Source organism: Stegostoma tigrinum, chromosome 19, assembly GCF_030684315.1.
Source record: "Stegostoma tigrinum isolate sSteTig4 chromosome 19, sSteTig4.hap1, whole genome shotgun sequence".
In the NCBI taxonomy this organism is placed as follows: domain Eukaryota; kingdom Metazoa; phylum Chordata; class Chondrichthyes; order Orectolobiformes; family Stegostomatidae; genus Stegostoma; species Stegostoma tigrinum.
Genome location: NC_081372.1, coordinates 62,039,037 through 62,064,488, shown reverse-complemented (window position 1 = coordinate 62,064,488; position 25,452 = coordinate 62,039,037). Strand labels below are relative to the sequence as shown.

The window sequence follows — 25,452 nt, the reverse complement described above, 5'->3', positions numbered from 1 at the left end:
CCCTTACCTTGCTCAGCAGCCTCCCATGAGGCACCATATCAAAGGCCTTTTGGAAGATTAGACAGATAACATCTACTGGGTTTCCCTGGTCTAACATACTTGTTACCACTTCAAAGAATTCTAACAGGTTTGACAGGCACGACCTCCCCTTACTAAATCCATGCTGAATTGTTCAAATCTGACCCTGCGCTTCCGTGAGGCACCATATCAAAGGCCTTTTGGAAGTCTAGATAGATGACATCCACTGGGTTTCCCTGGTCTAACATACTTGTTACCTCTTCAAAGAACTCTAACAGGTTTGACAGGCACAACCTCCCCTTACTAAATCCATGTTGACTTGTTCTAATCTGACCCTGCACTTGCAGAAATTTAGAAATCTCATCCTTGACAATGGATTCTAGAATTTTACCAACTACCGAGGTTAGGCTAATCAGCCTATAATTTTCCATCTTTTGCCTTGATCCTTTCTTAAACAAGGGGGTTACAACAGCAATTTTCCAATCATCTGGGACTTTCCCAGACTCCAGTGACTTTTGAAAGATCACGACCAAAGCCTCTGCTATTTCCTCAGCCACACTTCTGTGTGAAGTTCCACACTTCTGCCCTCACTCCCTCTCTTCTTTCCCACAGTAGCGATAGGGTCCCCTTTGTCCTCACCTACCATCAACTCACAGGATCATTAGCCACCATTTCTTCCACCTCCAGTGGAATGCTACCACCATCCACCACTCTCTTCACCTTTGTAAGCCTTCCGTAAGGACCATTCCTTTCAGGACAAACTGGTCCACTCTTCTTTCACCCTCAACACACCTTTATGGTACCTTCACCTGCAAGTGCCCATAATATCTGCCCATTTACTTCCTCCCTCGACACTATCCATGGATCCAAACACACTTTCCTGGAGAAGCAGCACTTTACTGGTACTTTATTCAATCTAGTCTGTTGTATTCACTGCTCACAAAGTGGTCTCCTCTAGATTGGGGAAATGGGAGGTTGCAGAACACCAGCGTTCTGTCTGAAAAAATTATCCTGAGTTTCCAGTTGCCCGCCACTTCAACAAGCCACCGTGTTCTCTGGCCAACATCTCTGTCTTGGGCTTGTTGCAGTGCCCCAGTGAAGCTCCATACAAGCTAGAAGAACAGCACTTTCTACTTAGGAGTTCCGTAGCCTTCTTGACTCAATATTGAGTTTAGCAATTTTAGGCTTGAGCACCTTACACACCAAGCGTTGTCATCACATGGACTGCTACCACACACAACCAATGGTCAACTACCTACCGACCCATTAACAACTAATCATTCTCCCAGGCTGACCTTCATCCAATCCTTTGACCAACTTCTTTCTCTCTTTTTGGGGTCTATCTAGGCACGTTGTTTACCCGCCATCCCAACATCTGCATAAATACCAACCTTTTCAAAGCAACCATCAGTTTTGAAAAAGGTCACTGGATCTGAAACGTTAACTCTGCTTCCTCTCCACAGATGCTTTCGGACCTGCAAAGTTTCTCTAGCAAATTCTGTTTCTGTTTCTGGGATCTGTAGTTCTTTTGGTTTTTTGAACATTTATAAAGCTGCTGTGAGGCCAGAATAAAAAAATCATCAACTAGAACTGGTATGGGCTGTTGAACTTGTTCCGTCAATAAGCACAATCATGGTTGATGGCAGGATCAACTCCAGTTGCCTGCCTAATCCACAGTGGCCTTGATTCCTGAGAAAGCAATCATCTGTCTATCCTAGATAACAAGGTGTAGAGCTGGATGAACATAGCAGGCCAAGCAGCATCAGAGGATGAGGAAAGCTGACATTTCGGGTTTAGACCTTCTTCAGAAATGGAGGAGGGCAAAGGGATTCTGAAATAAATAGGGAGAGAGGGGGAGGCGGATAGAAGATAGATAAAGGAGCAGATAGGTGGAGATAAAACAGACAGGTCAAAGAGGCGGGGTTGGAGCCTGTAAAGGTGAGTGTAAGTGGGGAGTTAGGGAGGGGATAGGTCAGTCCAGGGAGGATGGACAGGTCAAGGAGGCAGGATGAGGCTAGTAGGTAGGAGATAGAGGTGGGGCTTGAGGTAGGAGGAGTGGATAGGTGGGAGGAAGGGCAGAAAGGCTCGGGAGGCAGGCACAAGCTGGGTTTGTTTTTGGGATGGGGTCAGGGAGGGGAGATTTTGAAGCTTGTGAAGTCTACATTGATACGATTGGGCTGCAGGGTTCTCAAGCAAAATATGAGATGCTGTTCCTTTAACCTTTGGGTGGCATCGTTGGGGCACTGCAGGAGGCCCAGGATGAACATGTTGTCCAAGGAGTGAGAGGCAGAGTTGAAATGGTTCACGACTGGGAGGTGCAGTTGTTTATTGTGAACTGAACAGAGGTGTTCCACATAGTGATCCCCAAGCCTCCGCTTGGTTTCCTCGATGTAGATGAGGCCACATCAGGAACAGCGGATACAGTATGCCACATCAGCAGATGTGCAAATGAACATCTGCTTGTTGTGGAAGGACTTCTTAGGGCCTGGGATGGGGGTGAGGGAGGAGGTGTAGGGGCCGGTGTAGCACTTCCTGTGGTTGCAGGCAAAAGTGTCGGCGGTGGTGGGACTGGTGGGGAGTGTGAAGCGGACAAGGGAGTCATGGACAGAGTGGTCCCTCTGGAAAGCAGATATGGGTGGGGAGGGGAAAATGTCTTTGGGAGTGGGGTCAGGTTACAGATGGCAGAAGTGTCGGAGGATGATGCGCTGGATCCGGAGGTTGGTGGGGTGGTACATGAGGATGAGGGGAATTCTGTTTTGGTTGTTATTGTGTGGAGGGGGTGTGAGGAATGAGTTGCAGGAAATTCGAAAGACACGGTCGAGGACGTTTTCGACCAACGTAGAAGGGAAGTTGCAGTCCTTGGAAAACAAGGATATCTGGGATGTCCAGGAGTGGAATGCCTAATCTCAGGAGCAGATGCGGCAGTGGTGAAGCCCTTCTACGTCAAACAGATGTTCACTTGCACATCTGCTAATATGGTATATTGTATCCACTGTTCCCATTGTGACCTCCTCTACATTGGGGAAACCAAGTGGAGGCTTGGGGACCACTTTGTGGAACACCTATGCTTTGTTGCAATAAACAGCTGCACCTCCCAGTCGCGAAGCATTTCAACTTCCCCTCTCACTCCTTGGATGACATGTCCATCCTGGGCCTCCCGCAATGCCACAACAATGCCAACCGAAGGTTACAGGAACAGCATCTCATTTTTCACTTGGGAATCCTGCAGCCCAATAGTATCAATGTGGATTTCACAAGCTTCAAAATCTCCCCTCCCTCAACCCCATCCCAAAACCTGCCCAGCTTGTCCCCGCCTCCTTGACCTGTCCGTCCTCCCTGGACTGACCTATCCCCTCCTTCACTTCCTACCTACACTTAGCTTTACTGGCTCCAACCTTGCCTCTTTGACCTGCCTGTCTCATCTCCATCTATCTGCTCCTTTATCCATCTTCTATCTGCCTCCCCCCTCTATTTATTTCAGAATCCCCTTCCCCTCCCACATTTCTGAAGGAGGGTCTAGACCCGAAACATCAGCTTTCCTGATCCTCTGATGCTGCTTGGCCTGCTGTGTTCATCAGCTCTACACCTTGTTATCTCAAATTCTCCAGCATCCGCAGTTTCTACTATATCTGTCTATCCTAGCCTTAAAGGTAGTAAATACTTAAGTGTCCCTTTCAAATACAGGATTTCAAAGATTCACAATCCTCTAAGGCATTTCTCTTCATCTCAATCCTAAATGATTAACCCCTCATCCTAAGGCTGTGTCCTACAATTTAGGTTCTCTAGCCAGTGGAAATAAACAATCTTTCAGGGTTGAATCTTACTTTCTTTGGTTAAATCTGAGCTGTGCTGGGTTTTTTTGGAGGGCTTTTTTGCTGCAACGCCAACCAAACATGCGGTATTAGTAACCTACCCACCCCAAGGCATCTCCAACATCTAATTCCAGCCCGTTCTTACCCCTACTAACTGTTCTCAGAACAACTTATCACTCAGCAGATATCCACGGAAAGTCAGGCAGGCTTTGTGACTGTGCCATCTTTGAAATGGCACAGTGCATCTGTACAAATAGGCAGTCCAGCCTTGCCTCTCACTGGCAAAGGCATGGCACAACAGCCATGGTGTGATACTGTCAACAAGACTTGGCTGACATTTCCTCATCCATTCTCTCACCCTAGTCACAGTTTAACACTAGTCCGCACTGCAGGTAGCTATGTCCCATCTGAACAATCTCGAAGTCAATTCTACACTGTTCGCTGCAACCACTGGGGATCCGCAGACTATCAGCAGGTGAACATTCCATACAGGCAACCCGGTCACAATCCAGGGATTGCCTGTGATAATGGGAACTGCAGGTGCTGGAGAATCCAAGATAACAAAGTGTGGATAATAAAATGTGAGGCTAGATGAACACAGCAGGCCAAGCAGCATCTCAGGAGCACAAAAGCTGACGTTTCGGGCCTAGACCCTTCATCAGAGAGGGGGATGGGGAGAGGGAACTGGAATAAATAGGGAGAGAGGGGGAGGCGGACCGAAGATGGAGAGTAAAGAAGATAGGTGGAGAGAGTGTAGGTGGGGAGGTAGGGAGGGGATAGGTCAGTCCAGGGAAGACGGACAGGTCAAGGAGGTGGGATGAGGTTAGTAGGTAGCTGGGGGTGCGGCTTGGGGTGGGAGGAAGGGATGGGTGAGAGGAAGAACCGGTTAGGGAGGCATTGACAGGTTGGACTGGTTTTGGGATGCAGTGGGTGGGGGGGAAGAGCTGGGCTGGTTGTGTGGTGCAGTGGGGGGAGGGGATGAACTGGGCTGGTTTAGGGATGCAGTAGGGGAAGGGGAGATTTTGAAACTGGTGAAGTCCACATTGATACCATATGGCTGCAGGGTTCCCAGGCGGAATATGAGTTGCTGTTCCTGCAACCTTCGGGTGGCATCATTGTGGCAGTGCAGGAGGCCCATGATGGACATGTCATCAAGAGAATGGGAGGGGGAGTGGAAATGGTTTGCGACTGGGAGGTGCAGTTGTTTGTTGCGAACTGAGCGGAGGTTCTGCAAAGCGGTCCCCAAGCCTCCGCTTGGTTTCCCCAATGTAGAGGAAGCCGCACCGGGTACAGTGGATGCAGTATACCACATTGGCAGATGTGCAGGTGAACCTCTGCTTAATGTGGAATGTCATCTTGGGGCCTGGGATGGGGGTGAGGGAGGAGGTGTGGGGACAAGTGTAGCATTTCCTGCGGTTGCAGGGGAAGGTGCCGGGTGTGGTGGGGTGGAGCGAACAAGGGAGTCACGGAGAGAGTGGTCTCTCCGGAAAGCAGACAGGGGAGGGGATGGAAAAATGTCTTGGGTGGTGGGGTCGGATTGTAAATGGCGGAAGTGTCGGAGGATAATGCGTTGTATCCAGAGGTTGGTAGGGTGGTATGTGAGAACGAGGGGGATCCTCTTGGGGCGGTTGTGGCGGGGGCGGGGTGTGAGGGATGTGTTGCGGGAAATGCGGGAGACGCGGTCAAGGGCGTTCTTGATCACTGTGGGGGGAAAGTTGCGGTCCTTAAAGAACTTGGACATCTGGGATGTGCGGGAGTGGAATGTCTTATCGTGGGAGCAGATGCGGCGGAGGCGGAGGAATTGGGAATAGGGGATGGAATTTTTGCAGGAGGGTGGGTGGGAGGAGGTGTATTCTAGGTAGCTGTGGGAGTCGGTGGGCTTGAAATGGACATCAGTTACAAGCTGGTTGCCTGAGATGGAGACTGAGAGGTCCAGGAAGGTGAGGGATGTGCTGGAGATGGCCCAGGTGAACTGAAGGTTGGGGTGGAATGTGTTGGTGAAGTGGATGAACTGTTCGAGCTCCTCTGGGGAGCAAGAGGCGGCGCCGATACAGTGATGAACTGTTCGAGCTCCTCTGGGGAGCAAGAGGCGGCGCCGATACAGTGATGAACTGTTCGAGCTCCTCTGGGGAGCAAGAGGCGACGCCGATACAGTGATGAACTGTTCGAGCTCCTCTGGGGAGCAAGAGGCGGCGCCGATACATCTGCCAATGTGGTATACTGCATCCACTGTACCCGGTGCGGCTTCCTCTACATTGGGGAAACCAAGCGGAGGCTTGGGGACCGCTTTGCAGAACACCTCCGCTCAGTTCGCAACGAACAACTGCACCTCCCAGTCGCAAACCATTTCCACTCCCCCTCCCATTCTCTTGATGACATGTCCATCATGGGCCTCCTGCACTGCCACAATGATGCCACCCGAAGGTTGCAGGAACAGCAACTCATATTCCGCCTGGGAACCCTGCAGCCATATGGTATCAATGTGGACTTCACCAGTTTCAAAATCTCCCCTTCCCCTACTGCATCCCTAAACCAGCCCAGTTCGTCCCCTCCCCCCACTGCACCACACAACCAGCCCAGCTCTTCCCCCCCACCCACTGCATCCCAAAACCAGTCCAACCTGTCAATGCCTCCCTAACCGGTTCTTCCTCTCACCCATCCCTTCCTCCCACCCCAAGCCGCACCCCCAGCTACCTACTAACCTCATCCCACCTCCTTGACCTGTCCATCTTCCCTGGACTGACCTATCCCCTCCCTACCTCCCCACCTACACTCTCACCACCTATCTTCTTTACTCTCCATCTTCGGTCCGCCTCCCCCTCTCTCCCTATTTATTCCAGTTCCCTCTCCCCATCCCCCTCTCTGATGAAGGGTCTAGGCCCGAAACGTCAGCTTTTGTGCTCCTGAGATGCTGCTTGGCCTGCTGTGTTCATCCAGCCTCACATTTTATTATCTTGGAATTCTCCAGCATCTGCAGTTCCCATTATCTCTAACAAAGTGTGGAGCTGGATGAACACAGCAGGCCAAGCAGCATCTCAGGAGCACAAAAGCTGATGTTTCGGACCTAGACCCGTCATCAGAGAGGGGGATGGGGAGAGGGTTCTGGAATAAATAGGGAGAGAGGGGGAGGCGGGCCGAAGATGGAGAGAAAAGATAGATAGGTGGAGAGGAGAGTATAGGTGGGGAGGTAGGGAGGGGGTAGGTCAGTCCAGGGAAGACGGACAGGTCAAGGAGGTGGGATGAGGTTAGTAGGTAGGAAATGGAGGTGTGGCTTGGAGTGGGAGGAAGAGATGGGTGAGAGGAAGAACAGGTTAGGGAGGCAGAGACAGGTTGTCTCAGTTCAGATTCTGATAGTGCAATTCAAATCCTGATCTCATTACAGCCTTGGTTCAAACATGGACAAAGGAGCCCAATTCTAGACGTAAGTCAAGAATGGTTTCCCTTGACATCAGGGTCACATTTGACTAAGTGGCGTCAAGGAACCCCAGCAAAACTGGTGTAAATGGAAATCACAGGAATAAACTCTCACTGGTTGGAGTCATACCTGTCACATAGGAAACTGGTTGTGATTGGTGGAAGTCAGTCACCTCAGCTCCACAACATCACACAGGCATTCCTCAGGGTAGTGTCCTAAGCCCATTCATCTTCAGTTGCTACATCAAAGACCTTGCCTCTATCAGAAAGTTATATTCGAGGTGATCCTTGATAATTACACAATTTTCAGCATTTTACATGACAGCTGTCCATGTCAAAATACAGCAAGACCTGGAACAATATCCAGACTTGAGCTGAAAAGTGGCAAGTAATATTAATGCCACAAATGCCAGGCAATTGCCATGTCCAAAAAAGAGATGATCCAACAATCACCCCTTGACATTCTGTGGCATGATCATAAGAACAGGTGAGGGAGGCAGAGACAGGCTGGGCTGGTTTTGGGATGCAGTGGGGGAAGCCAGAACTTCCAATTCCCTGGCTCCCAACACCCCATTTTCACCATGGATGTCCAGTCCCTATACACCTGTATTGCTCATGCAGATGGCCTCAAGGCCCTCCGCTTCTTCCTGTCCCGCAGGCCCGACCAGTCCCCCTCCATCGACACCCTCATCCGCCTTGCCGAACTCGTCCTCACCCTCACTAACTTCTCTTTCGATTCCTCCCACTTCCCACAAAGGGGGTGGCCATGGGTACCCGCATGGGCCCAAGCTATGCCTGCCTCTTTGTAGGTTACGTGGAACAGTCCCTCTTCCGCACCTACACAGGCCCCAAACCCCACCTCCTCCTCCGTTACATTGATGGCTGTATCGGCGCCGCCTCTTGCTCCCCAGAGGAGTTCGAACAGTTCATACACTTCACCAACACCTTCCACCCCAACCTCAAGTTCACCTGGGCGATCTCCAACACATCCCCCACCTTCCTGGACCTCTCAGTCTCCATCTCAGGTAACCAGCTAGAAACTGATGTCTACTTCAAGCCCACTGACTCCCACAGCTACCTAGAATACACCTCCTCCCACCCACCCTCCTGCAAAAATTCCATCCCCGATTCCCAATTCCTCCACCTCTGCCGCATCTGCTCTCACAATGAGGCATTCCACACCCACATATCCCAGATGTCCACATTCTTCAAGGACCGCAACATTCCCCCCGCAGTGGTCGAGAACGCCCTTGACTGCGTCTCCCGCATTTCCCGCAACACATCCCTCACACCCCGCCCCCGCCATGACCACCCAAAGAGGATCCCCCTCGTTCTCACATACCACCCCACCAACCTCCGGATACAACGCATCATCCTCCGACACTTCCGCCATCTACAATCTGACCCCACCACCCAAGACTTTTTCCATCCCCACCCTTGTCTGCCTTCCGGAGACACCACTCTCTCCGTGACTCCCTTGTCAGCTCCACACTCCCCTCCAACCCCACCACACCTGGCACCTTCCCCTGCAACCACAGGAAGTGCTACACTTGCCCCCACACCTCCTCCCTCACCCCCATCCCAGGCCCCAAGATGACCTTTCATATCAAGCAGATTTTCACCTGCATATCTGTCAATGTGGTATACTGTATCCATTGTACCTAGTGTGGCTCCCTCTACATTGGGGAAACCAAGCGGAGGCTTGGGGACCGCTTTGCAGAACACCTCTGCTCGGTTCACAATAAACAACTGCACCTCCCAATCGCGAACCATTTTAACTCCCCCTCCCATTCCTCAGACAACATGTCCATCATGGGCCTCCTGCAGTGTCACAGTGATGCCACCCAAAGGTTGCAGGAAGCAACTCATATTCCACTTGGGAACCCTGCATTCCAATGGCATCAATGTGGACTTCACCAGCTTCAAAATCTCCCCTCCCCCCACTGCATCCCAAAACCAGCCCAGCCTGTCTCTGTCTCCCTAACCTGTTCTTCCTCTCAACCATCCCTTCCTCCCACCCCAAGCCGCACCTCCATTTCCTACCTACTAACCTCATCCCGCCTCCTTACCCTATCTGCCTTCCCTGGACTGACCTATCCCCTCCCTACCTCCCCACCTATACCCTCCTCTCCACCTATCTTCCTTTCTCTCCATCTTCGGTCCGCCTCCCCCTCTCTCCCGATTTATTCCAAAACCCTCTCCCCATCCCCCTCTCTGATGAAGGGTCTCGTCCCGAGACATCAGCTTTTGTGCTCCTGAGATGCTACTTGGCCTGCTGTGTTCATCTAGCTTCACACTTTCCAGGGATTGCCTGTACTGGCTTCAAGAACAGTGCTATCAAGTAGCTCCTGGTCAGCAATGACCTGCTCACAGACAACCCGGTTGAGTTCTGCCAGAGCTACTGAGCTCCTGATTTCATAACAGCCTTGGTTCAAGCATGGACAAAAGGAGCTGAATTCCAGGGGTGAGGAGACTGACAGGCCTTGACATAAAGACTACATTTGAATGAGTGTGGCATCCAGAAGCCCCAGCAAAACTAGAGTCAATGGGCATTGGGGACTGTTTAGTCCCAGGTTAACAGGAAAGTCACAGACAAGGTTTCTGTACTTAAAAAAGGATTGCAATATTTCACAAACAAATAGATTCTAGCTATCATATACAATAAAGTGTTGATCTTAAATTCTACGAGTTAAAACTCTAACTCTCCTATCAAACTCTCTCTTCACAAATATATGGACATCTACAGATAAAAACGGGTGCAATGGGTGTGAAGAAAAATAAACTGGGAAGGTAACTCAGTTTGCTGAGATGATTGTTTGCTTGCCAGAACTTGCGGTCCTTAAATTTCTTTTCTCCAGGTACTTTCAATGCCCTTACAGCAGACACAGAGTGGCTGGTTCACAAAGTATAAAGTCTCTAATTTATTGATTGAAAATAGCATTTAAAGCACATGGTGAGGGAAATAAACTGCTGCAGCTCTTTTCAACTGCAGAGAAATACATTACCTCCCCTTCCAAAATGACCAAAGGGTTCTGCTAAAATTGTTCATGCCCACAAGCTGTTTCAGCTACTCAGAACCAACCAAACAGGTGTTGGCAGGCCTTTGCTATCCACAGCTGGTCATGACTCTGCAAAGCAATAAGCTACATGTTGTCAGCCAAATGCCTTTTCAAATTAGCAGGCAGTAACTAGTGGGGTGCGACCGGGATCAGTGCTGGGACCCCAGCTGAACATTGTATGTTGCAGATATGGGTGGAAAAAGGTGGCATGTGCCTCAGTGGTTAGCACTGCTGCCTCACAGCGCCAGGGGCATGGGTTCAATTCCACCCTAGGGCAACTGTCTGTGTTGAGTTTGCACATTCTCCCCGTGTCTGCGTGGGTTTGCTCTGGTTTCCTCCCACAGTCCAAAGATGTGCAGGTTAGATAGATTGACCATGCTAAATTGCCTGTAGTTTTCAGGGATGTGTAGATTAGGTGGGTTAGAAAGGGACGGCTCTGAGTGGGTGCTCTGAGGTTCGGTGTGAACTTGTTGGGCTGAAAGGCCTGTTTCCACACTGTTGGGATTCTATGATTCTATATTAATGATTTGGATGAAGGACAAAATGTAAGATTTCAAAGTCTGTACATGATACCAAGTTGGATGGGAGGATGAACTGTGACGAGGAATGCAGAGATCTTTCAGCATGATCTGGACAGGTTGGGTGAGTGGGCAAATCAATGGTGGATACAGTATAATTTGGACAAATGTGAGATTATTCACTTCAGAGTGAAAAAACAAGAAGGGGTCACAGTCTGAGAATTCGGGGTAGACCATTTAGCACGGAGATGAGGAGGGAGACATTTCTTCATCCAAAGAGTGGTGAGCCTGTGGAATTCATTACCACAGGAAATAGCTGATGCCAAAACATTGAATGTATTCAAGAGGCGACAACATATAGCACTTGGGGTGAATGGGATCAAAGGTTATGGGGAGAAAGCAAAATTAAGCTATTGAGTTGGATGGTCAGCCATGATCACAAAGAATGGCATAGCAGTCTCGATGGGCTGAATGGTCTTCTCCTGCTACTCTCTTCTATGTTTCTATGTCACTTTGTACGTATCGGCTTGTGCTTGACCATCTGTAAACACCTTCCCCCCACTGCTTGGACAAAGCAGTATGCTCAGCATCCCTAATAATGAATTTCAATAATTTGTTAGGATCTTGCTGAGTCCCCAAAACCTGGCCACTATCTACAATGTACAAATTGGGACTGTCAGGGAATACTTGCCTGAGTGCAGCTCCAACAAAACTCACAAAGTTTGACAGAACCCAGGAAAAAGACTGCTTGATTGGTACCACATCCACAAATATTCAGTCTCCTCACCACCACAGCTCAGTTGCAGCAGTGTGTACAAATCTACAAGACTGGCTGCGGAAATTCATCAAGGCACCTTCCAAATGTATGATCAGTACCATCTACAAGGACAAGGGCAGACTACCAAGTGCAAATTTCCCTCCAAGCCACTCACCATTCTGCCTTGGAAACATACTGCCGCCCTTTCACTGTTGTCACATCCAAAGTATGGGATCTCGCTCCTCAACAACATTGTGGTTCTACCCATACCAAACAGACACAGCTATTCATGAAGGTAGGCCACCACAACCCTCTCAACTGGGGATGGTCAATAAATGCTAGGCAAGTCGTGTTGTCTATGTCCAATGAATGAATAAAATAAAATTTAGCAAAGCACAGCGGGAATTGTGCTTCCTCACAGGTACCAGAATTTCTTGTCCTGGAAGGTAAGTGGAAGTGTTGTTGTTCAAATCTATTTTAGGATATTGTTGATAGCTGCAAGAATCTATTTGGCTCACTAATATCCTCTGGGGAAGGATAACTTGCCAACTTTACCTAGTCTAGTTTGCATGTGACTGCAGACTCACAGGAACATGTTTGGCCCTTGATCGTCCTCTGAAAGGCTTAGGAAGCCAGACAATTGTATCAAATCACTATAAAGTGTGAACAAAGGAAAGAAATTGGACAGTCTATCCAGCGTTGACCTTATTAGAAGCACATACATACTTATGGACCACGAAAAGTTGATGAATTGATGAACAGGGTATTTCTGACTTGAAGACATTTCAGCAGGTGATTTGGAAAGATTATTTGCTGCTTAGTGGAAAAGCAAATAATTTTGGAAAAAGGAGACTGTAGTATCTGTGGCAATGTCAGCCAGGTGGACTTCTTTGAATATAAGTTCCCTGGTTGGGGCTGTTAATCCGGTCCAATCACAGACCTTTGGCTGACCGATATGAACAGAAGTGTCAAATACCCTGCTCACTCTGCGAGCTGTGCTAAGGGAGCCGGATCAGTGTTAAGGGCTCTGCACAAATTTAGAAGAATGATGAGCGGGGTTTGTTGAGGGTTGGGAATCTCATAGAAACATTTAGAATTCTAAAAAGACAAAGATAGCAAGGCTGTTCTTGATGACCTAGGAGTCCAGAACTAGCAGTCATAGTTTAATGATACAGGGCCATTTCAAACTGAGATGAGGAAAGCTTTCTTCACCCAGAATTCTCTGACACAGAACGCAGTTGAAGTTAAATTACTGAGTATTTTCAAGGAGGACTTAGGTATAGTTCTTAGACCTCAAGTGTTCAAAGGATATGGCGAGACAGCAGAAATAGGGTACTGAGTTGGATGTTCTAATTCAATTTGAATGGTAGACCAAGGTCAAAGTCAAATAGACTAGTCCCACTTGGAATTTCTATCTTTTTATGCTTGTGTTGCATGTCAACTTATTGTTGTTTCACAATTGTTTTGAGGGAATGAGATGTCAACATAGCCCAAGTTAATCAGGAAATTGTCAAAACCAAAGGAATCTTTTGAAACAAAGGATAGAATCATAGAATCCCTACAGTGTGGAAGCCGGCCATTCAGTCTATTGAGTCCACACTAACCCTTTGAAGAATATCCCACCCAGACCGCCACACACCATATTCTTGTAACTTTGCATTTCTTATTGCTAATCTATCTAGCCTGCACATCCTTGGACATTATGGGAAATTTAGCATGGCTAACTCACCTAACCTGCATATATTTGGATAGGAGGAGGAAACTGGAGCACCTGGAAGAAACCCACGCAGACACAGGAGAATATGCAAACTCTACACAGTCACCCAAAGCTATGCGGCAGCAGTACTAATTAATATGCCGCTGTGTTGTCCCAAATTAATACAAAAGTTAAAAGATGCACGAAGTTGAATGCTCAAATTATTCCTAAATTTATTGTTTACACTTTTGGAAATCAACTATTGAAATATGCTTTGTCTCGTTTACTAAGAAAGGAAATAATATAATGTACTGTATTTCACTGTAGTTTAGTACACTTTAGGCCATGATACATGCATGTATCAGCAACCAAAACCAAAGAGAATAAAATATAACATAATAGGAAACCATATTTAATAACTCTTACACTTTTAATTCAAAATTCCGCTGTCTGATTATAAAACTGTTTCTGTTTCAAAAACTTCAGAGAATTATATCCTCAAGGGTTTTTTTTCCCAGTTAAGGAATAAACCTATTTCAAAATTCATTCCTGTATCTTCAAAGCCATCTCTATCGCCCTCCAAGATATCCGAACTCTATTAATTTTAATTTCTTTAGCAACCCCAATTTTAATTGCCCAATGGCTGACTGGTGGCAATAATTTCAGCTGCCAAGAACTATGGCTATATGAGACTTACGAATAGGAATTGAAAGTTGCAAAGTGATATTGATATTTTGAATAAATGGGCAAATGAAATAGTAAATGGAATTTAGTGTAGGGAAGCATGAGACATCCAAACTGTAGATGGCAACAAGCTAAGAATTATGGAGGAACACTGATTTAGAGGTCCATGTATGGAATTCAGGAAAAATTAATGAACTCACTTAGAGTACTATGTGCATTTCTAGGTACTGCATACTGGCCTATTCTCCAAAGTGATACTATGGCCAAATGAATTAAATGATGAAGAAAGGTTGTTTGGACCAGGTTGCATTCCACTGTATATTCAGGAATAATGGACATTCAATGTGATGAAATTATTTGATAGGATGGTCAGACATAAACTGTTTTTACAGATAGTTGGAGTTAAGCAGTTTCTCAAGCTGGCTAGAGGGTGAAGGTGATACTTATAACAGTGTGAGTTTAGGAAAAGTGTTGTTGAATCAACAAGTCAGCTATTTGTCTTGTTTTGTCCATCATAAACCAAATCGCTGAAATGTTAGTGTGTTAATTAACACGCATTACTACAGTAGATTTGTTCAGACGTTTGACATAGTTTCAACAGATCAATGGAAACAAACCATTGCTCATTATATTTTGTGGATTAAAAATGTCAATCTCATTTTATCATCGGATGCTTAAAAATCAAGTGCCAAGATATATTAAGTAATCACCATTTATAGCAAACTGTTACAAAAAATACAAGAAGACAGAATGACAGACAATTAGTTTAACTATAATTCTGTATGGTGTGTACCCATGACACAATTTGCTGTTCAAGACTAATATATTGCTGTACGTACTGTCAGTTCTTTTTCCATCATCTTTAGTGACTGAGAATCTTTTTCAAACCGTTCTAGTTCTTGGGTGAAAATTGTTTGAAATTTGTTCAATCTCTGTAACCTGCAAAACCAGCATAAATTCCTGTATTGAGAATCTTGAAAATAACATGACAACTGGACTTTCTTCCAGATGTGTTTTAAATCAACATGCACAATGGACACCCTTTGTGTAAACATTTATAACAAATGAAGTGGGGCGTCGCTGCACATAGCTTTTTCATGTCACCCTAACATAACAATATTATAATTAAAATTCCTTGAGGAGTTCCCTTGCTGTTTGATGCTTAGCAAATAAAAAGCTGAAAAACAAGCTAAGAATTTCCATCTTGTTGAGAAGTCTGCAGACAAATTCACATCCAACAAACTGCTTTGAAAATTCTGCTCACATTTTGGCAGCTAATGAGCTCCTGATACAATACAGAAACAACTGATAACGTTCAAAATAAAACAATCTACAACACTTTTTGTTAAAAATCAAGTTATCAGCCAATATGAATTTAGTGTAAAATGAATCAGTTTTTCTCTAGTTGTGTGCTGTTTTTCATTTAAATCCATTGACTTTTGAGATACTTTGTTCATAGATATAATTTGCTGAGAACATTATCTTTGCTGATTTTCAGCGGTGGAATGAGAAAACCCACCTAAACATAACATTTTATAGTGGTAAAATCTTTACTTTAGGAAAGCTGTTTGTCAACTGAAGCAGTTTAATTAGTTTCAGATTTTAGCTTGTTTAGCTAGTTAAGGCACAATCAGCAAAGATTAAGAACGGGCAAAGCCTCTTGTATACTGTTGGAAATCAGTAAACAAATATTGGGACATCTGGTCAACATAAAGTGTAAATTAATCAGATAAGAATTTTACTTCATGATTTGTTGTGTATTCAAACAGGATATCTGATGAATATCGCATTTAGTTTTATGCTGAAAGACTGGCTTACCTTTTGTTTGCATGAATAATAATCCTGAGCCTGATCCTGATCCTAAAATCATGTATTAGTTTGTTAAATTAAATGATAACAGAATCTGGCATAGTTGTTGTGATGTGTAATGCTCTGGGATGTGCATTTGCCTAAGTATGTATTCATTTACTGCCTATGGTTAGAGTAGAAAGCTGAACCTGACTGATGTTGACACAATCTACAAGACCAAAAAACACAGCCATTTAGCCCATTGTGTCTATTTTGCCATTCAATGAGATCGTGGTTAACCTGTTAATCCTCAACTCCATTTCTTGCCCTTTTCCCCATACCCTTGATTCCCTTACAACTTCAAAATCTGTCTATCCCAACCTTGAATATACTTAAGCACTCAGCCTCTATACCCCGCTGTGGCAAAGAATTCCTCCTCATCTGTCATAAATGGGTGACTCCTTATTCTGAGATGATTCCCTCTGGTCCCAGACTGTCCCATAAGGGGGTCAACTTTCCTATATATTTTAGAAAATCAAATAACCAATGAACAGTTCTGAAGAAGGGTCACTGGACCCAAAATGTACCTCTGCTTTCTCTCCAGATGCTACCTGACCTGCTTAATTTTTCCAGCAATTTCTGATTTCGTATATTTCAATAAGATAACCTCTCATTCTTGTACATTCCAGTGCATACAGGTCAAATCTACTCAACCTCCCCTTACAAGGCTGTCTCCTTACACCTAGCATTAGCTGAGTGAACCTTCCCTGGACTGCCAATATATCATTCCTTTGATGAAGGTCCCAAAATTGATCACAGTATTTCAGCCATGGTCTGACGAATGACTTAAAAAGTTCTAGCAAAACTTCCAGACTTTTACAGTCCATTATATTTTAAGTAAATGTCAATACGCCTTCCCTATGACCTGCTGAACTTGCGATGATGGCTTTTTCTGATTCATGATCAGGACTCCCAAATCCCTATATTTTGTACCTTTCTGCAGTCTTTTTCCATTTAAATAAAATTCAGCACCTTTATTCTTCCTGCCAAAGCGTAAAGCCTCTTATTTCCTCACATTATATTCTATTTACCAAGTTTCTGCTCAATTTACCAATCTCCTTAAAATCCAAAGAGACTGAACTAAGACTCAGGACTGAAGGAACCTGTTGAGGAAATCGAACACCACTGGTAAGGTCAGGCCCTTGAAGAATCGCTAGGGGAAGAGCACAACTAAACCTTGAGATCAAGGAACTAAGATCCTGTAGACTGGTTATTGTCTGAAAGAAAGACATAAAATATGTTTTGGGAGATATTTGTTGCTTTATTCAATTATGGGACATTGGTGTTACTGGCCAGATCATCATTTATTGCCTGTCTCTAGTTGCTCTTGAGAAGGTGATAGTGAGCTGCCTTCTTAAACTGCTACAGATCATGTGCTGTTGGTAGACCCATAATGCCATCAGGGACTGATTCCAGGGGATTTTGACCCAAAGACATTGAAAGAATGATGATACATTTCCATGTCAGGATGCTGAGTAGATTGAAGGGTAGGGGTGATAGGGGTGTTCCCATGTGCTGCTGCTCTTGTCCTTCTAGATATTGGTGATCGTACTTTTGTGGATTCCTGTAGTGCCCCTGTAGGCAGTACACATTTCTGCCACTGAGAATCAGAGGGAGTAGAGGATGTTTGTTGACATGGTGCCTATCAAGCGGGCTACTTTATCCTGGATGGTGTCAAATGTTGGGAGTCGGACCCATCAGGAGCATTCTTTTACACTCCTTACTTGAGCCTTGTAGGTGGTGGATACACTTTGGGCAATCAGAAGGTGAGTTATATGCTCCAATATTCCTAACCTCTGACCTGCTCTTGTAGCCACTGTAATTATATGGCTAGTCCAGGTAATATCTGGCTAAAGCTAACCACCAGGATGTTCATAATTATGATCATGCCACAGAATGTCAAGGGGTGATTGTTGGATCATCTCTTTCTTGGACATGGCAACTGCCTGGCATTTGTGGCATTAATATTACTTGCCACTTTTCAGCTCAAGTCTGGATATTGTTCCAGGTCTTGCTGTATTTTGACATGGACAGCTGTCATGTAAAATGCTGAAAATTGTGTAATTATCAAGGATCACTTCGAATATAACTTTCTGATAGAGGCAAGGTCTTTGATGTAGCAACTGAAGATGAATGGGCTTAGGACACTACCCTGAGGAATGCCTGTGTGATGTTGTGGAGCTGAGGTGACTGACTTCCACCAATCACAACCAGTTTCCTATGTGACAGGTATGACTCCAACCAGTGAGAGTTTATTCCTGTGATTTCCATTTACTCCAGTTTTGCTGGGGTTCCTTGACGCCACTTAGTCAAATGTGACCCTGATGTCAAGGGAAACCATTCTTGACTTACGTCTAGAATTGGGCTCCTTTGTCCATGTTTGAACAAAGGCTGTAATGAGATCAGGATTTGAATTGCACTATCAGAATCTGAACTGAGACAACCTGTCTCTGCCTCCCTAACCTGTTCTTCCTCTCACCCATCCCTTCCTCCCACCCCAAGCCGCACCTCCATCTCCTACCTACTAACCTCATCCCACCTCCTTGACCTGTCCATCTTCCCTGGACTGACCTATCCCCTCCCTACCTCCCCACCTATACTCTCCTCTCCACCTATCTTCTTTTCTCTCCATCTTCGGTCCGCCTCCCCCTCTCTCCCTATTTATTCCAGAACGCTCACCCCATCCCCCTCTCTGATGAAGGGTCTAGGCCCGAAACGTCAGCTTTTGTGCTCCTGAGATGCTGCTGGGCCTGCTGTGTTCATCCAGCCTCACATTTTATTATCTTGGATTCTCCAGCATCTGCAGTCCCCATTATCACTAAGATTACACTGGCCCCACTTTTCAGCACTCGGCCCTTAGTTTTGAATGTTATGACACTTCACATGCTCACACAAGTACGTTTTAAAGGTTTCTAGGCTACTCGCCTCAACTAACATCCCAAGCAGTGCATTCCAGACACCCACCACCTTCTGGGTGAAAATCTGCTCGAAATCTCTTGTTTTTCTCTTTAAAATTATGTTCCCTTGTTATTGACCCTTCAACTAAGGGGTGCAGCTGTTTCCTATCCACCAGGTTTTTACCATCATTATCTTATACAACCCTAACTTAGCCAGCCTCTCTTTAAAGCTAAAATGATCTATCCCATGCATTTTCCCAGTGAATCTCCTCTGTATCCCCTCCAGGTGAAACACATCATTACTATTGTACTGTGACCAGAACTACACACAGTACTCCAGCTGTGACCTAAAAAATTCCTGTGCAGCTCTAACATAACATCCCTGCTGTTATAATCTAAGCCTCAACTGATAAGGGCAAGTGTTCTGTATTCTTTCTTAATTACCCTATGAACCTGCCCTGCGGTTTTCAGGAATCTATGGAAAGACCCCCAAGATCCATTGACACAAAAGTTGGTGGAGTTGTGGATAGTGTGGATGGCTGCTGTAGGTTGCAAAAGGACATTGACAGGATGCAGAACTGGGCAAAGAAGCAGCAGATGGAATTCAACCCAGAAAAATGTGAAATGATTCATTCTGGAAGGTCGAATTTGACAGCAGAATACAGGGTTAATGGCAGGATTCTTGGCAGCGTGGAGGAACAGAGGGATCTCAGGGTCCACTTCCATAGATCCCTCAAAGTTACTACCCAAACTGACAGGATTGTTAAGAAGGTGTATGGTGTGTTGGCTTTCATTGGCAGGGGAATTGAGTTTAAGAGCCATGAGGTTATGCTGCAGCTCTATAAAACCCTCGTGAGACCACACTTGGAATATTGTCTTCAGTTCTGGTCACCTCATTACAGGAAGAATGTGGAAGTTTTAGAGAGGGTGCAGAGGAGATTTACCAGGAAGCTGCCTGGACTGGAGGGCAGGTCTTATGAGGAAAGGTTGAGGAAGCTAGGCTTTTCTCATTGGAGTGAAGAAGGATGAGAGGTGACTTGATAGAGGTGTACAAGATGACAAGGCATAGATAGAGTGGATAGCCAGAGACTTCTTCCCAGGGCGGAAATGACTATTACAAGGGGGCATAGATTTAAGATGATTGGAGGAATGTATATGGGAAATACCAGTGGTAGGTTCTTTGCACAGAGAGTGGTGGGCGCGTAGAATGTTCTGCTGGCGGTGGTAGTTAAGTCAGATACACTAGGGACATTCAAGCGACTCTTGGATAGGCACATAGATGATAGTAAAATTAAGGGTATGCAGGGTAGTTTGATCTTGGAGTAGGGTAATAGGTCGGCACAACATCATGGGCTGAAGGGCCTGTATGTGCTGTACTGTTCTATGTTCTATCCATCTGTTCCTCTGAGCTTCCTTGCATCCTGCCATTCATTCAGTATGTCTTGTTACTCCTTCTTAAGTGTAACACCTCACACTTTTCAGACTTAAATTCTATCTGCGAGGAGACATGACCAATCCATTGACATTGTCTTGTAATCTTCTTCCTCACTGTTAACCACCTGGCTACAGAAAGATAGAAGATAGAAGCAGAGTAGGCCATTCAACCCCAAAAGCCATTTCCACCATTCAATCAGACTATGGCTAATGATTGAGCTCTTTACTCTAATCCCTCCCCTTGAACTCTTTGGCCACTAGAGCTTTGTCCATTTCACTCATGAAAGCTTTAGCTTCAACCACTTTCTGTGATTCTAATTTGACAGACTCATAAGTCTCTTAGCGAACAAATTTCTCCTCATCTCAGTCCTGAAAGGCTTATCCCTTATTCTTGTACTATGACTACTGGCTCTGGAGTCTCCCATCATCGGGAACACCCTTGCTGCATCTACCTGGTCTAGTCCTGTTGGAATTTTTATAAATTCTTTTGAGATCTCCCACTCACTCTTCTAAACTCCAGTAAATACAATCCAAACTGACTCAATCTCTCCTTCATATGTCAATTGTGCCATCCCAGGAATCAACGTGGTAAATCTTTGTTGTACTCTCTATAGCAAGAACATCCTTCCTCAGATAAAGAGAACAAAACTGCTCACAATATTCCAGGTAGGCCTCACCAATGTCCTATATAATTGCAGCAAGACATCCTTGTTCCTGCACTCAAATACTTTCACTGTGAAGGCCAATATACCATATGCCTTCTTTACTGCATGCTTACTTTCAGCAACTGGCTATGTGAGGACAGCCAGGTATCATCAAATATTCTCATCTCTCAATTTACAGCCATTCAAACAATATACCCAAGCATTTGCCTACTCACTCAACCCGACCAAATCACACTGCAACATCTCTGCATCTTCCTCAAAGCTGACTCTCCCAATCTGTTTGTGTCATTTGCAAACATTTAGTTCCCTCATCTAAACCATCAGCACGTATTGTGAATAGCTGGGCTCCGAGTAGTGATCTTATGGTAAACCACTAATCACTGTCTGCCATTTGGAAAAAAGACCATTTTATTGTGAATCTTGTTTCCAGTCTGCTTACCAATTCATCTCAATACACTGCCCTAAATCCCCTGGGTTTAAATTTTACACACTAATTTCTGAAGTTGAAAACCTTCTGAAAGTCAAAAGCAATAAACCATTTTCTCTGGCTCTCCAATCAACTGTACTAGTTATATCCTCAAAGAATGCTAGTAGATTTGTTAAGCATGAATCCCCTCTTGTAAATCTATACTGAATGTGTCTGATTCTATCCCTTTTCTAAGTGCACTGCTATAAAATCCATGGTAATGGATTCTAGCATTTTCCCTACTAATGATGTCAGACTTACTGATCTATAATTCCTTGTTTTCTCTCTATCCTCCTTTTAAATAGCAGGGTCATATTAGTTACCCTCCAATCTGTGGGAACTATTCCAGAGTCTAAAGAATCTTGGAAGATGGCCACCAATGCATCCACTATTTCTAGGACCACTTCTTTAAGATTAGATTCCCTACAGTGTGGAAACAGGCCCTTTGGCCCAACAAGTCCACACTGCCCTTTGAAGCATCCCACCCAGAACCATCCCCCTATAACCAACATGCCCCTGAACACTACAGGTAATTTAGCATGGCCAATCCACCTAGGCTGCACATCTTTGGACTGTGGGGGGAAACCGGAGCACCTGGAGGAAACCCACGCAGACACGGGGAGAACATGCAAACTCCACACAGGCAGTCACCCAAGGCTGGAATCGAACATGGGTCCCTGGCGCTGTGAGGATGCAGTGCTAACCACTGAGCCACCGTGCCGCCCCTAAGTACTTTGGAATGTAGTTTATTGAGCCCTGGGGATTTATGAGCCTTCAACACTATTAAATTTCTCTAACGCCATTTTTCTACAGTTACGGTGATAATGGGAACTGCAGATGCTGGAGAATCCAAGGTAACAAAGTGTGGAGCTGGATGAACACAGCAAGCCAAGCAGCATCTCAGGAGCACAAAAGCTGACGTTTCGGACCTAGACCCTTCATCAGACAGCCTCTCTGATGAAGGGTCTAGGCCTGAAACGTCAGCTTTTGTGCTCCTGAGACACTGCTTGGCCTGCTGTGTTCATCCAGCTCCACACTTTGTTATCTTTCTACAGTTACAGATTTAATTTAGCTCTTCCCTCTCGTTAAACCCTGCGTTCCCCAAAGTTTCTGGCAAGTTACTCCTGTTCTCCTTTATGAAGACTTGATCTTTATGACAGTTGTAATGTTACTTATCAGCACCCCCCAATATCTCACCTACATTGTCTACACGTAGCACACCAGCAACAGCCTCAGCACTGATCCCTGTGCTATGCCACTGAACACCAGTCTCCAGTCACATAAACAGCCTTCTATCACCACTCTTTGTCTTCTGCTGGTAAGCCACTTTTGGAATCAAACTTGCCAAGTTACCTTGGATCCCGATTTGTTTTACTTGTTTTACTGGTCTCCCATGTGGGACCCTGTCAAAGGCTTTGCTAAAGTACATATAAAATGCAACAACTGCATGAACCTCATCTTCAAAGTTGGTCATCTCCTCAAAAAATTCAACAAAATGTGTTAGGCATGACCTTTCTCTGGCCAACCATGTGATGCTGTAAACTTCAGAATTTTAATAGTTTTTCAGGGATTGAAAGAATCAGCAATACTTTTCTGGAATAAACCATTTCCTGAGTTGAAAGGGAACAGTACAAACTGTTAGAAAGGAATTGAAAGCAACATGGCAATTAACCATTTCCTGAGAAGAAGGAGTCAAAGCAACATAAACAAGCTGTTACCTCAGAGCAAGGAGGTAACAATTACTTTATAACTTGCTGCCTTGCGGCTAATGGGCAATTAAGATTACCTGCATAAGCAATGCCCTGAGCTGAAGGAGTTAATGACAACAAGATGAGTTTCCAACAGACAGTTATTACAAACTGAAACAAGGAAGAGAAAAGCTACTCCTGAAAAGAAGGCAAGCTACAAACTTGATGACTCTATAAGTGGAATCAGTATTACAGATGAATGGATCTAAAGGATGTTACAGACTCCCTACAGTGTAGAAACAGACTCTTCGGCCCAACAAGTCCCACACCGAACATCAAAGCATCCCACTCAGACCCACCCCGCTATAACCCACCTAATCTACACATCCCTGAACTCGACAGGAAATTTAGCATGGCACCTAGCCTGCACATCTTTAGACTGTGGGAGGAAGTCAGAACACCCTGAGGAAAACCATGCAGACACGGGGAAAATGTGCAAACTCCACACAGACAGTCGCCTGAGGATGGAATCGAACCCAGGTCCCTGGTGCTGTGAGCCACCATGACGCCACAGATATTAAAAATAAAGGATATTAAAGGATATTAATAACTTCGTATTAGAAACTTCACAAGACAGGAAATCCTATCTGAATTCAACTTCAGGATTCTTCACAGCAGAACTTCAAAGAACCACACTGCACAAGGATTGAACCCCAGATATCTGAAATTTGAGGGTGCATCCATGAGGATCAATGGTCGGCACAACATTGTGGGCTGAAGGGCCTGTTCTGTGCTGTACTGTTCTATGTTCTATGTTCTATATCTACAGACAGACAGTGTTGGTCAGATGTATAGATAAATTCCATCATTAATCGAGAAATAGCTAAGTTGAGTTGAGAGACTTAACTCGTTTACTTGGGAGACCTTAATTTGTTTGCTACATGCAATACAGTTGAAGTAACTGTTTCAGCATTTGGTTGTCTGGGAAATTTCTTAGTAAGTAACCAAATGAAAGGTAGGTTGTGGTAATTCACATACAAAGACACACAAACTATCCCTGATCAAACCTTGCCTCTCAGGGATTGAAAGAATCAGCAATACTTTTCTCCTTTAGAATTCTCTCCAACAGTTTGCTTACCACTGATGTGAGACTCACTCATCTGTAGTTCCCTGGTTTAGCTCTACTACATTCTTTGCTGTCCCCTAGTTCTCTGGGACCTCCCAATGGTCAGAAGTGAATTAAAAATTTGGGTCAGAAAAATGTCTTCCCTCATCTTCAATGCAGCCCACGATATACCTCTTCTGACCTATGTCCTACTTTTGTTACAGAGATAGTAGAATCTGAGATAACACAATGTGAAGCTGGACGAACACAGCAAGCCAAGCAGCATGAGAGGAGGAGGAAAGTTGACATTTCAGGACTAGACATATTTATAGAATATCTTGGGATTCTCCCTAACCTTAACCATCAGTGACTTTTCATGTCTACCTATTATGAGTCTCTCTGAGCATTATATCCAGTCATAGATTCAAAGAATTTTACAGTTCAGGAGACCATTTGACCCATCCTGTCTGTACCAGCTCCCAAAAGAGTTACCCAGCTAATCCCACTCTCCAGCCCTATCTTAGTAGCCCTCTAACTTCATCCCATTAACCTCGAGTTGTTGCTCTGAGATTTTGCCTTGATGGGAATATGTCAGACCTGTCCACTTCCCAATTCTTTTTTAAATGCCTCCTTCTGTTCTGCTGTAGATTTACCCTCAAATAGCTGTTCCCAGTCTATTTTGCCCAGATACTGCCATATTTTAATAAAACCTGCCTTCCCCCCATCCAAAAACCTTTCTGCAGACTATCCTTTTCCTCTTCCTTAACTTAAAAGGTATGGTGTTGTGGTCACTGTCAGTAAAATGCTTCACCACTGCCACCTCAAACCTATAAAAAGCTCTCCTGAATACATTTCAAGAAATCTCCCTTCTCTAGACCCTTTTGACTATGATTAATCCATTTAACATTGGGATGTTGAAAACCCTGAATGTAATTACCTATTATTTTTTACATGCTCCAGTGAATTGACTATATATTTGCTTTTCGATCGCCTGCTGGCTATTTGGGTGGTCTATGAAACACTCCTAACAGTGTGACTGCCCCTTTTTCATTCCTAAATTCCACCACATATCACCATCGAACAACCCTTCTTTACTGCAGTAACTGACTTCCTGACTAAGAAAACAACACTTTTACATCTTGTCCTGTCCTGCCTGATGATCCAATACCCCAAAACGTTGAGTTGCCAGTCATACCACCCCTTCAACTATATCTCTTTGATGGCAATAACACTGTAATACCACATATCAATCCACGTTCTCAAATCATCTGCTATCTATTATATGCTTAGCATTAATATAGAAGCCATACAGCTGAATACAGCTGAACTTTCTTTACCTTTGTTTCTTTTCTAAGTCATGCTGTGCCATTATTGAACTAATGCACCATGTC

General features: G+C 45.0%; 1 protein-coding gene across 1 annotated transcript in view; it reads right to left on the bottom strand.

The window, feature by feature from the left end:
* The window catches only part of sycp2 (synaptonemal complex protein 2), a 132,031-nt gene that overhangs the window by 56,532 nt on the left and 50,047 nt on the right, over positions 1-25,452 (bottom strand). Inside the window, exon 5 of the mRNA XM_059652661.1 lies at positions 14,798-14,897. Coding sequence (XP_059508644.1) covers positions 14,798-14,897 — 100 coding nt within the window. The remainder of the gene's footprint in view (positions 1-14,797; positions 14,898-25,452) is intronic.